The sequence below is a fragment of the Macrobrachium nipponense genome, chromosome 6, assembly GCF_015104395.2.
Source record: "Macrobrachium nipponense isolate FS-2020 chromosome 6, ASM1510439v2, whole genome shotgun sequence".
NCBI classification, from domain to species: Eukaryota; Metazoa; Arthropoda; class Malacostraca; order Decapoda; family Palaemonidae; genus Macrobrachium; species Macrobrachium nipponense.
The window spans coordinates 74,462,558-74,476,641 of record NC_061108.1 but is presented as its reverse complement, the minus strand read 5'-3'; the positions used below and the strand labels follow the sequence as shown (position 1 = coordinate 74,476,641).

The 14,084-nt window shown below is 39.3% G+C and overlaps 2 protein-coding genes across 5 annotated transcripts in view; one reads left to right on the top strand and one right to left on the bottom strand.

The window, feature by feature from the left end:
* The window catches only part of LOC135216214 (uncharacterized), a 5,858-nt gene extending 4,971 nt beyond the window's left edge, over nucleotides 1–887 (bottom strand). Inside the window, exons 1-3 of the mRNA XM_064251349.1 lie at nucleotides 675–887; nucleotides 421–525; nucleotides 19–191 (exon numbers count right to left, since the gene is read on the bottom strand). Of these exons, the coding sequence (XP_064107419.1) occupies nucleotides 19–191; nucleotides 421–525; nucleotides 675–795 (399 nt within the window). The 5' untranslated portion in view covers nucleotides 796–887. The remainder of the gene's footprint in view (nucleotides 1–18; nucleotides 192–420; nucleotides 526–674) is intronic.
* Nucleotides 1–14,084, top strand: part of LOC135216346 (coiled-coil domain-containing protein 22-like) — a 394,256-nt gene that overhangs the window by 235,574 nt on the left and 144,598 nt on the right. The window lies entirely within an intron of this gene.

Genomic DNA, 14,084 nt, shown 5'->3' with positions numbered 1-14,084 from the left:
TAGAGCCGGGGGAATCACTGTATCCGGGTTAGGATCATCATTATTAGATCTGTTGGCCACATCATGGATTTGATAGTGCGGAGACTTGATGGATACCATGATTCTACCCAAGCTTTCATCAAACATCTCATCGTCATCGTATTCATCACTGGGGACCCGTTCGTCATCGACGGGTTCGGGCGTTGATGTATCTAGTAAAAAAGAAAAATAAATAAATAGATAAATAAATAAAATAAGTAAATAAATAAATAAATAAATAAATAAATAGATAATTAAGTAAATAAATAAATAAATAAATAAATAAAAGTTTATTATATAAATAAACGAAGAAATAAATATCAGGTTGATGCTAACATTGCTATGAGAGACACTGTCACTGATATTACCATCATCGGTGGGAGTAGTTATATAAATACTTACATTGATAGTCCGGGGACTTAACGGCAATCATAAATCGACCCAAGCTCGCATTAAAAACATCATCTTCATATTCATTATCGTTGACAGGTTCGGTTGTTGACATATCTGAAAAAAAAATAAATAAATAAATAAAAAATAAAAAAGTTTAGTTCAACCTATACATCGTAAGCAGGTCTTATAAAGGTTGCTAAGTTTATTATTACTGATAATGTTATTACCAATATATTCAAAAGGGAGTTTATATAAATACTTACAGAGGGGTTTCATAAACTCGTCGGGTACAGAAGTTTCTTCAAGGTTAACATCATACACCTCCTCATTGTTGTTGGACCTTGGTAGAGGTGTACTTAAATCGGGTATGTCACGATTCTCCATTTGAAATGAATGAACAACCCGGCCTGTATGCTCGGGTGTACGGAGTATATACAGATCCCAGTCAAGTCCTGTCACCAACTTTTATGCTTCTTGGAGAGAAGAGGGTGGGGTGGGGTGGGGAGGGGGTGGGGGGGGGGGTAGTGGTGGTGGTGGTGGTGGAAGTATAATCGTCAGATGTGGAAACGCTGTCATGAAATGTACGCCAGTTTTCCGATATGTTATATCTCGTTGTGATGCTGATGTACCTTGCCAACAGATATAAGAACATGAACTTCGTTTTTCCAATATGTTATATCTCGTTGTGATGCTGCAAATAAAATCCTGTTGTAATTGCCATATCGAGTTTTATTTTCGTCTCATCTCGTTTTAATGCTGTACGTTGACAACAAATAAGACTCATCATCTCCTCCTCCTCCTCCTCCTCCCCCTCCTCTACCTCGGGGGGGGCAGTGATAGGGCGGTGCGACAGATACTTCCTGTTTGAACATGAACTTTGTGATAGGCAGTCAGCTTGCGGTCACTGGAGGAGAGAGAGAGAGAGATAGGGAGAGACAAACAGAAAAAGCAGAGTACATACCGGTGTCAAGTGGCACGATAATTATACCTTATACACGTGCATGAGCTACGTTACAAGTGAAAAAAAACATTTTATATATGGTGACGTCATGGTCAGACTCTTTAAAAAAAAATAAAAACACCTCATGTAAGTACATAATAATAATTAAAAGATACCCCATGTAAGGAGATAAACTATTACCATCTCATTATTGTGCCCATATGTAGATATACCCCGCGTAAGGAGATACTCTTATCTGGGATGACCCGCCCCTCAAAAGGGCTAATGTACGGAAATGAGGCGATTTGGTTTTTGAGGCGATTTGGTTTTGAGGGGATTTGGGCCCTTTTCCCCTACTGATGGAGTTGCTCCTCATAGAATGGTCACTTTAACACTGAGATTTGCAACATATTTGGATAATTGTTTGTTACTCCCTTGTTAGACTTGTTTGCCACATTCCTTGTAGTTGGATGAAGCCTCCTTTATGGATTTGTGACAACTTTCACTCATGCTGCAATAGGTGTTGAGAAGGGTTTGTTTTGACAGTAAAACCTTGAGTGGTGTCCTGGTAAGACTTTATATATTGGATCTTCCAGCTTCAACTGTAACAGCAGAGATCCTAAGTCACATCAGAGACAGACTTCTTGATGATGATGACCCCACAATTTTATCCTCTTTCTGACTCAAGGCATTGTAAGTTTTACAAGGTGACAGAGTGCTCTTTTCAAGCCTTTCTTCTGTGGTCAGGGCCAGGAGTTTTTTTTATTTTTGGTAACTGTATAGTGAGATGGTTTCCTGGTGCCATTGTCCAGAGGTCTCCAAAAAGTGCTGTCTTGGTTGTAGAACAGTGGTAATTTAATAAGTGACCTCTTGATTCCTCCACTTTATCTTCCTGAGATACACTTATTCACAGACACCTCATACTAAGGACATGCCACAGACATAACTCAGAATGACAATAAGCACCTCGTCAAGCTCCTTGAACTGATGGAATTCTTTTTAGCTCTTCAGGTTTGAGGACAGCCATCCTGAACAAGGTAACAGTATTCCTATTAAGCAGGGCATTTACACTGGCCTACATACAGAATTAGGGAGATATGAAATCATTTAATCTTTGTTGTTTCAGCAGCCAATACTATCATTGGCCCCTGTGGGGGGAAAGTGCCATAAGTGCACCTCATGTGGTTCACTGTAAGCATTACTTAAGGTTCTTTGCAGCATCCCTCTTAACTAGTAGCAACCCATCATTCTTTTATTGTAACTCTGCTCAAATTTTCTTCCTTCCATCTTACTTTCCACACACTCCTAACAGTTACCTAATTTATTGTGCAACTGTGAGGTTTTCCTCTTGTTACACCTTTCAAACCTTTTACTGTCAATTTCCATTTCAGCAATGAATGACCTTATTAGTCCCAGTGGTTGGCCTTTCGCATAGATTCTATATTCTATCTATCTATCTGTCTATCTTTCTATCTATCTATCTATCGAACATCATAGCCAGAATTGGATATCTTCACCTAGGCAGAGGAAAAAGTTGTCCAGCAAGTGCCAAGATTTATCCCAGAAAGACAACACTGCAGCAATCTTGCTCAGCAGGTGGAATCAGGTGCTCTTAGTGGTCACTTCCTAGAGAGGAGGGTGTTAATTGATACTTCTTGGTTGACCTTTTCTGTTTGTGTATCACTCAGTCAAAAAGCAGTGACCTACTCAAAGCTTTCATGCACTTATGAGAAAATTTCAAAGCCAATACGTTCACAGCATCTGTCTCATCAGACTTGGCCAAAAAAAAAAATATGTTGTCCAAGCTGCCAAAGTGTCATAGTGAGCAGCTGACCAAGATCGAGTTGATGCCACTTATGCAGTGGAACAGGAGACTTATCAGGAAGAAAAACGAGTTGCCATCATCCAGAGAAGCTGTTTCTCCCATACTCTCCACCCAGTGCTAGCTAATCAAAACTGATAGCTTTTGACGATGATGATAGCCTCATTACGCTCTAAGGAAAGATGGGAGGTTATGATTGATCTTGGATTAATCATTGATTATGATGAGTGCTAAATATATTTATTTATTTTGAACTATGCGTAATCAATTTTTTAAAAAGAATTATGTTATGTTTTTTTGCCGTGAAAAGTGATTATTTAATTGCATTTGAGATGAGAACTGTTTAGCTATAGGCTGATGAGGCTGAGAGGTTACAGGTGTTAGGGCCATACTCTGAATTTCATGCGGTAATGCAGATTGATAAATTATTTTTTCTGAACAGTTGGTCATGATGGGATTCAGTCCATATGTGTACAGCTTAGACAGAATTGATTTATTATAAATAGTATTGTCCTTACATATTTTTGCAGTTTTTTTTTAAAAGATATGGTGATATAAGGACTTCAATATAAAGTATTCCCCTTTTCTAAAAATATACGAATTATCTGGGGAACTCCCCAGACTTTTTAGTGAACAATGTATGACCTTTTTGTTTAAGATGGGAGATGATGTCTTTGTCTGCAAGGTGTGTAATAGAGGCAAATTCATGTATGCCCTTCAAGCTAACGTCAGGTAGTAGGCTTCCTTGAAGGGTCATATAAGGGTGTTCTTTTCGTTTGGGAATATTATACCTGACTGAATGGTGAGATTGCACAGTTTTAGCACATTCCCTTTGAAACACACTGAGATTTTAATTCTGTTATCTTGTGTGAGGTGACTGTTCATTTGTATACATAGGTAGCCAGGTTTTACAGAATTAAGCAGTACTTCTTGTCAGGCTTCTAACTGATTAATATATATTTTACTACATGATAATTTAAGAATTATTTTTGGTGACATTAGTATGAAGTGTGTAATTCTTAATAATTAAGTTGTTATAATATAAAAATGACAAAGTTTCCTATCTTGGTGTTGTATTACACAAGGTCTCTCTCTCTCTCTCTCTCTCTCTCTCTCTCTCTCTCTCTCTCTCTCTCTCTCTCTCTCTCTCTCTCTCTCTCTCTCTCATATATTTATTTAATGGTCATCATTATGAAGTGGCTTGACAGTTTTGTATTTAATCTTTCTGTTGTCTTATTATCTAAGCCACCGAGGAGTATGGATGCAACAAAACAAAATCAGGCAAGTTTTTGGCATTGACAAAAATAGTTGAAGAGTCACGGCATTTTTGGTATGGTAACACCATTATTTTGCACAGCTAATTTAGTCTAAAGCACAGGAAATTAATTTGTTAGTTATGCATACGTACTATGAATGATGAGAGTATTTCAGTGGTGATGGGAGAAGTTTTTATTTACTGGAAGAAATAAGACTGCTAGCTAAGGGTTAGCAAGGTTTCTAGAAATATAAGCCTCACACCTCGGAAGCTGTTTTGAAGTGTTCAGCTTTTTGTGTAAGTGTTCACAAATTATTGAAATGTGAGTCTATATTTAGGGAAGTTGTCAGTATACTACCAGATTTAAGCACAAATGTAAATGTGAAATTTTTATGTCAATTTGTCAGTGCTAACAGACTGAGAGTGGAGTGTAGATGATCACTAAGTTATATTCATGCATATTTGATTTGATTTAGTAGCTTTGCCTATAGTACTCTTTTCAGATATTACTAATGATAAAATTGTAGCTGAAATTTATGTGGAAATATAATTGTGTACTGTAATTTACACTGTTTATCATTAGGGTAGTGAAAGCTAATATTTTAGGAAATATATAAAAATATTAGAGAACTCTGAAGTATGTTGTGAACATTTTTGGAAATAGCAAATATTCAACATTCTCTCTCTCTCTCTCTCTCTCTCTCTCTCTCTCTCTCTCTCTCTCTCTCTCTCTCTCTCTCTCTCTCTCTCTCTCTCTCTCTCTCTCTCATGTTGATTTTTGACATTTTTCCCCAGTTTATGTGCTTGCTCTTTCACTATTAATTCTCATATGTGCTCCATATCAAATTTACATGCTGATTTTTCTCTTATACCCTTTTCTTTTACTTTTTCCTGTTCTTTCAGTTTCCACAGTGATATTACAGTAAATGGAAGGTATTTTTCTTTTACAGGCAGTCCTCGATTATCGGCGGGGGTTCTGTTCCCGGGGGTATGCCGATAAGCGAAAACCCCCATTAACCGAAACTGAGTGATTTATGGCGCCATAATGGTGCTTATATAACCGGAACTTGTCTTGTTATGGCGCCATAAATTACCGATTTTATGGCGCTAGACGAGCCCCATAAAACTGGATTGCTGATAACTGAGTCCGCCGATAAATGGGGACTGCTTGTATTGGGAAACTGTAGAAACTATGAAGCAACAATATAAATTAATTTTGAAGTCTTCATAATAAAGAATGCATCTTACCCAAGTCTTTATTATATTTGTTTATCAGTACATACTGCAATGTAGGATTATAAAGCTTGTGAAAAACTTGAAACTACTAGTTGTTCCAATGTGAATACAGTGGTCCCCTGTATTTGTGGGGGATATATACCAGAACCCCCACACCCCGCCAATAGTTGGAATATATATATAAATGCTTAAAACAACCTATTTTTTTTAGTTAAAACTCAAGAAAAACCCACTAAAAATGTTTATACCTGGTTTTTTGAATACTTTTATCACAAAAAGTCATTTTATGATGAAATTGATAAAAAACAGGAATTTGTGGATATTTCTCATAGAAAACTGTGAATAGACAAATTTATCTCGAATAATGGGGGGAAATGTTCCAGAGAAATCCGTGAATGTGTGAGTCCGCAAATCTGGAGAATGCGAATACGGAGGCACACTGTACAGACCTATGTTTCCTTAGATGGAGTTGTTTGCCCTTGGTATGCTTCAGCTGTCACAGAGTCATCTCAAAAAACAAAATATTATTGAGTAGGCCCATTGTCACTGTGACCTGAGCCAGCCTTACTCTTCTGTTGTATTTTTATTTGCTTCTATTTTAGCACATTCACTGAGTTATTTCCCATTTTTGATGTAGTGTCTTTGTGTGTGAAGGATGCGTGTGCCGTTTATATTATTTCTGCATCAGGGTCATTGCCCCCAAGTGTTTCTCTCCTCCAGTAGCAAATTGTATAGTTTTGTTTGCCCCATGTGTCTTGACTGACCTTTTTTTCTTGAATAGAAGAGTTGTTTGTGTGCCTGTTGTGAGGAGCATGAATCGCTTGGCAGTCGCCTATGTTCGTAATGAGTGATAGTGTGCCCACCCACGTGTTGGTGATCTAGTGTGTCTACTGTGCCTTCCTGAGTGTTGGCCAATGTCTTCTTTTCTGAAGGGTGAGAGTCGTGCATGCTTTCTGTGTTCCTTGGTATTTGTTCTGATACTAATCATCCATAAACCTTCATATATATGAGATTTCAATTGCGCTTCACATGCCTCAGCTGACTGTAGATTTATTCTTCTGTAATTCACTAGCTTCCTGCTTATCTTACTTTGCCACGGCCTGACCCCACCACACATGGTTGATTGCTTTTCAGCTGAGCGCATGATAAGGCACACTTAGGTGCTACTTTGTCTCATAGTCTCTCTAATGTAGGCTTTACTAGCCTATAAGAATTAAGTCTATTAGTGAGACAGGAAAGATACCCCCAAGTAACTTAATCACGTGATAAAGTGTTGACATGGGAGCATCGTTCAATCTTGCCAACTTTAGACAAAGAAATTTGTCTGTGTACAATAATACCCTGAACTTATGCAAGGTTAGGTTCCAGACCCCTCGTGCAAGGAGAATTTTTGTGTAATTTTGGTATGTTCTCTGAAAATGCTAATAAATGCTTACTTCTAGAGTTTGAACACTAAATATGACCCTAATCATTCTTCCTAAGTATTAAGCTAACTTTTAAATGAAGTTAAAGTTACATACTGTAATTTCATTTAATAAAAGTTAGTTTAGTACATTACCATTAAAAAAAGAAATAAATGGTTGGTAAAAATATAGGAGTGTGTGAAGATTACATACTAAAATTTTCGCTTCTGAGAGAGGAGAGAGAGAGAGAGAGAGAGAGAGAGAGAGAGAGAGAGAGAGAGAGAGAAGAGAGGAATTTAGAGAGAATTATTTGGATGGAGAAAGAGGAAGAGAGAATAATATGGAATTATTATGGAGACAGAGGAAGAGAGAATATTATGGAATTATTATGGAGACAGAGGAAGAGAGAATATTATGGAATTATTATGGAGACAGGAGAAAAGAGAATATTATGGAATTATTATGGTGACAGAGGAAGAGAGAATATTATGGAATTATTATGGTGACAGAGGAATAGAGAATATTATGGAATTATTATGGAGACAGAGGAAGTGAGATTATTATGGAATTATTATGGAGACAGAGGAAGTGAGAATATTATGGAATTATTATGGAGACAGGAAGAGAGAATATTATGGAATTATTATGGAGACAGAGGAAAAGAGAATACCATGGAATTATTATGAAGACAGGAAGTGAAAATTAAATGGAATATTATAAGGGGTGGAAGAGAGAGATAGATAGAGAGAGCAAGAGAGAGAGAGAGGGGAGAGAGAGAGAGAGAAGAGATGAGAGAAGAGAGAGAGAGAGAGAGAGAGAGAGAGAGAGAGAGAGAGAGAGAGAGAGAGAGAGAGAGAGAGTTATGTAAAAGTCTTTGACCTGCTAATTGTTAACGCTCCCCACCTGTCACATTAACTTATTTGACAGCCCTGGCTTAGAGATTCTCCTCAAGTTAAAAACACAAGATGAGGGAAAAGTGGAAGGAGACCCCCCCTCTAAGCATGTTTTGTTAAACATAGTTGCTGCTTCAGCACTATTAATCTTGCAAACAGCCTTCTCTATTTTTCTGATGACAGATTTCTCTCTGTTGCTTAGACTGGCAAGCAACGCGCCAAAGGGCATAGTAAAATCCGGTTGCTGATTCATTTTTGGTGTTTATTGTTATATTTTACTTATACAATGTTTCTCTCTCTCTCTCTCTCTCTCTCTCTCTCTCTCTCTCTCTCTCTCTCTCTCTCTCTCTCTCTCTCTCACGATGTTTCGTCCAGACCTAAAGGACATTTTCCAGCGATGACTGCTAAGGGACTGAATTCTATTGGTGAATCCTTGTCCTTATAGCCTAATGTTGCGGACTCTTGAGGATAGCTTCGTAACCCCTGGGGCAGGTCGACTTTTCATTGGTTTTTGGGAAGGTGACTCATACAGTGAGTGTTCTCGAGCCTTACAGACCTCAGGTGGGTGATATCACTGGGAACCTTCTGATTGGCTTCTGCTTGAGTGATGTAACCCCCTGGTATTATTTTCGTTGTTATATGTGCCATATCTGGTGTTGGACAACTTATCTGATATCTCTTGTATGCTGGTACTCTCGTTTGGTGGGAGGGGCGTGGTCCTCCTCACACCCGTTGGTATCAGGAACGCCTCTTGTGTAGTGTTCAGCGAAAGTTTTTGGTTCAAGGATAAAAAGAGCTTCTTGGAGGCGCAGATGTCGTGGGTAGGGGGCTCTTCCAATGATTTTTATATTCCTGATGACGTTGTCTCTTATGGTATTTTGCTGGTGTACTGTAAGGAAGTGCCGCCTAATGGCACCCTCACGGGCGTGGCAGGAGATCCTCTTCAACTGGTGCATCGTCATCATACCAATGTGAATCCCAGGGCATCCTTGGGCGGGGCATAAGTATCGGTAGATGACGTTGGTCTGCTGTAGAGGGTCTCCCACGGGTGGGGCAGGGTTGTTCCTTATCAGGTGGTCCTTAGTACGCCGATTTTTGTAATAAATAAGAAGGGACACTCTTCCCTTCCTACGTAGGGCGGACGTCATTCTCTATTATTTTCTTCGTCCTTGCATTGCTAGTGCATGAAGTCTTTGTAGAACAGATTTATATCCTTCGGGGGTGGAATATTCTTGTTCTCTTCCTCTGTTGTGAACCATTTGTCAAGGGCGGCTCGTATGTCTCGGTTGACGAGTTTATTGGAGTACCCATCGTTGATCAGCATCTGGGAAGCTCGGTTGAGTTCGAGGTGCATGCCCTGCCATGTTGAACAGTGCGAGAGGGCCCACCTGACGAAGGCCCTGACTGTGGTAGTCTTGAATCGACAATACCGGATCTGACATTCGTACAAGAGACCACCACCAAGCAGAAGACTGAGCGGAGGACCACCGCTACCACAACCAACGTAAGCCATCACCTATGAAGAAATCGGCACACACCTCGCCCACCTGAGCGAGGAAGACACGTGTGACTGGGTTAGGGGAGTAACTCGCAAAGTTGTCCCCCTCAACAGTGGAAAGCTACACATCTAGGAGAAGACTCAGAGGTATATTAACCTCACTACATACCAGCCTACCCCCAAACAAGATGACCTATTGAACCTTGGGCTTAACTGCCTCTTCATGTCGAAGCTGAAGTAGCATGAGAAATGCCAGGAGATCGAGCTGCTCCTTGGCTCAATCCAGCAGTTGGAAGCCAAGAAGATCCTGAGAATGATGGATGCCTTTCAATCTCTTCTGCTGACAGAGGCCCTTACGGACAGGGGTCATACTCAAGCGGAATTTACACCAGGGAGATGAAAGAGGCAGCTGCATATCTGGAGAAGAGAGAAGGTATCACTGTAAGACGTGTAGACAAGGCAGCTGCGTTCATACTCATCAGAGCCTCGGAATATTTCGAGAAACTCTACGCCATCTTGTCCGACGCCTCCAAGTTTGTGAGGCTTACAAGGAATCCAACAGAGGACATCAAACACGATGCCAACTGGGTCATCGCAGCACTGAATGCCGCCACAAATGCCACACACCTCCCACCCATCCAAAGAGACTACAGCCTCAGCTCCTTCTACGGGAATGTGAAGACCCACAAGGAAGGCAACCCCCTACGCCCGATCATCAGCCAAATGCCCGCCCCAACTTATGCCTTGGTCAAACGCCTTAATAAAACTCTTACTCCCTATATCCCCTCCAGGCACTACCTCACCTCATCACAGCGCACTCAACTTCACTGTCGTGTACAGCAGCAATGATCGGCTCCCCTTCCTCGACTTTCTTGTCATGAAGACAGATCAGAAACTTAACCACAACTGTCTATACCAAGACTACGAACCTCGGATTATCCCTTAATGGAAATAGTGAGTGTCTTGCGCAGTTCAAGACCACCACCGTCAGGGCCTTTTCAGGAGGGCCCTTTTGCACTGTTTGATGTGGCAGGATATGCACCTCGAACTCAACCAAGCTTCCCAGATGCTGATCAATCATGGATACTCCAATAAACTCGTCAACCGAGAAATGAGAGCCGCCCTGGACAAATGGTACATAATGGAAGAAGAGAACAAGAATATTCCACCCCTGGAGGATATAAAACTGTTCTGCAAAGCCTTCATGCACCAGCAATACAAGGACGAAGAAACAGCCATTAAGAAATTATTAGAGGATCACGTCTGCCCTACGGAGAAAGGGAAGTGTGTGTCCCTTCTTATTTATATTACAAGAATTGGCTTGCTAAGGACCTCCTGATAAGGAACAACCCTGCCCCACCCCTGGGAGACCCCGTATACATACTACGTTTTAAACGTCGAAATCAAAACATCTGCTCCCTGTATATATATGTACTAATGGCTCAGGTAGCATTGATGTTCTACATAGATAAATACTATATACAAACTAAACAATTAAAGGGCTAGGATGTTTTGGGGTGTATTTTTTTGAAATATTAAATTGTGCTAGTATGATAATTTAAGGTATCTTTTTATTTGAACTACCAAATTAAGCAGTGAAATGTTAAAATACAATTATAAGCATTGTGAGGACAAGACAGATACAGGTATCTGGATACTGATGCTTTATTGCCTAAGAGTGGGGTCTACATTGACTGGTGCGGACGGACATGTAGTACCTAACTCAGGACTACAGTGGTCCGTGTGCAGAGATTGACAAAATTATTTCTCTACTTACACATATACAAGAATAAATGCAGATGTAGTCTATATACATACATGATATTTACCTTTGCGGAAAGGCCAGAGAATTGACAATGGCAATTTATTGAAATAAGTATAAAATATCGCAAAAACGTTTACAGCATTTTATTTGTAAGGGGTACTGGGTATTTGGCAGTTGTAAGCATTTTTATGGGGGATTTTGCATTTACACATATTTTGCATTTCTGTGGTAGGTTCTGGAACTTATCTAGTGTTAAAGTGGTGGTGCAGTGTGTGTGTGAATATATGTATATATATATATATATATATATATATATATATATATATAATATATTCTAGTAATATTCAATCATTTACCTTCATTTTGCAACAAATTAGAAGTCTCTAGCACAATATTTCGATTTATGGTGAATTTATAAAAAAAAACTTTTTCCTTACGTCCGTGCGGTAACTCTTCCGAAAAAATCATAAATTTTTCGTCCGATTGTCGTAATGTTTGCACCATTTTAAATTAGCCGTTACATAAAGTTTTATATATGAAAATGTGTGCAATTTCATGTAGAATACAACTAAAAACAACCCATGGTTGTAGCTTTTATCAGTTTTGAAATATTTTCATATAAATAACGATAAGTGCCAAAATATCAACCTTCGGTCAACTTTGACTCGACCGAAATGGTAAAAAAACGCAATTGTAAGCTAAAACTATTACATTCTAGTAATATGCAATCATTTACCTTTATTTTGCAACAAATGGGAAGTCTCTAACACAATATTTCGATTTATGGTGAATTTATGAAATAAACTCTTTCCTTACGTCCGCGCGGTAACTCTTCCGAAAAAATCATAAATTTTTTCGTCCGATTGTTGTAATATTTGCACCATTTTAAATTAGCCGTTACATAAAGTTTTATATATGAAAATGTGTGCAATTTCATGTAAAATACAACTTAAAACAACCCATGGTTGTAGCTTTTATTAGTTTTGAAATATTTTCATATAAATAACGATAAATAGAAAAAATTCGTCCTTTGGTCAACTTTAACTCGACCGAAATGGTCGAAAACTGCAATTGTAAGCTACAACACTTACAGTCTGGTAATATTCAATCAATTACCTTCATTTTTCACAATATTTTTATTTATGGTGATTTTTTAAAACTGCTTTTTTTTACGTCTACGTGTTACGAATTCATGCATCATTTTGTGATAACATTTTCTCCGTGTTGCCTTGATCGTTTTACAATGTGTTATATACAAAAATGATTGCAATTTAGTGTATAATACAATGGAAAAAAATTAACTCGTTAGCTCTAACCGTTTTGCTCACAGCGCGATTTGTATACAATTATATAGGAAATTTTGTTTTGCGCTGTCATATATCCCTATATATATATATGATAATGATATTTTTTTCATTTCTGATGGTTGCATACTACACTTCAGGCAATGACAAAAAACTGAGCCCAAAATGAACTCTTAATCTTGAAAACTGTGATTTTAAAAAAAAAACATTTTTTCCGCTTCGGCGCTCGCTCGCGAACGCTGCCGGCATGCAGATGATTTTTAAAATTCCGCTTCAGCGTTTAAGGGTTAACAAAACTGTAACACTTAACTTTACAAAAAACTAAAATAAACATTTTTTATTTGTCCTTTTTTTATTTTTACATTTTTTTTATTGTTTATACTTAACGTACATTTTTTTTTTTTTTTTTTTTTACAAAATTACAACTTCATCGCCACTTTCAACTTTCTGTATTTTAGTATCACTTGGTTCTTCCTTTTTGCTTACTCCTGCTAATACTAAAGGCCTCTTTTAAAAAATAACTATCCAAGGAAGATTGCTTCTGCTTACTTTTCACAATGTTCCTGAAACGACTCAGGCAAGCGTCATCGAACTGCGCAAGCATACGACCTGTGTAAGCCTTTTCGGGGTGTCTCTTTTTTCTACAAATGATTGCACTTTAGGAAAAGCAGCTAGAACATCCTTAATTTCTGCCGTTATATAGGGTCGTCCTCCTCCTCCTCGCCGCTGCTAGAGAACTCCTCTTGAACGACGTTATGTTGCATGGCCTCCAACTCCTTCAGGTCATCCGTCGTCAGCTCCTCTTGGTGCTCCTCGAGAAGGTCGTTGATATCGTCCTCGTCGACGACCAGCCCCATGGACTTGCCGAGTGCAACGATCTCGTCAAGATCTGGTTGCAAAACAGTTTCAGGATCGTCAACTGTTTCTGAATCTGCAGCACCAGCTTCACCCACATCGAATCCCTCGAAGTCTCGGGCAGGTACAGCATCAGGCCAGAGTTTCCTCCACGAGGAATTCAAGGTTCACCTCGAAACCTACTGCCAAGCTTGGTCAATGAGTCGGATGCATATCATTGTCCAACACCAGCAGACATTTCAGAGGGAGGCGCTTCTCTTCCAAGAATTTCTTCACTGTTGGGCCGAAACACAGATTTACCCACTCCGTGAACAAAAGCCTTGTTACCCAGGCTTTCGCATTAGCCCTCCACATCACTGGAAGCTTCTCCTTAAGCACTTTGTGATCTTGAAGGCTCGAGGAGTCTCAAAATGATAGACAAGTAGGGGCTTCACCTTGCAATCCCCACTGGCGTTCAAACAAAGTGCGAGCGTAAGCCTGTCTCTCATAGGCTTATGCCTGGTTAGCTTCTTCTCTTCCCCCGTGATGTACGTCCGATGAGGCATTTTTTTTCCAAAAAAGGCCAGTCTCATCACAGTTGAAGACTTGCTGAGAACTGTAGCCTTCCTTGGTCATCATCTCGTCGAACATCTTTTTAAAGGCTTCAGCCGCTTTCGTGTCCGAGCTGGCAGCCTCCCCATGCTGCACCACCAAATGGATTTC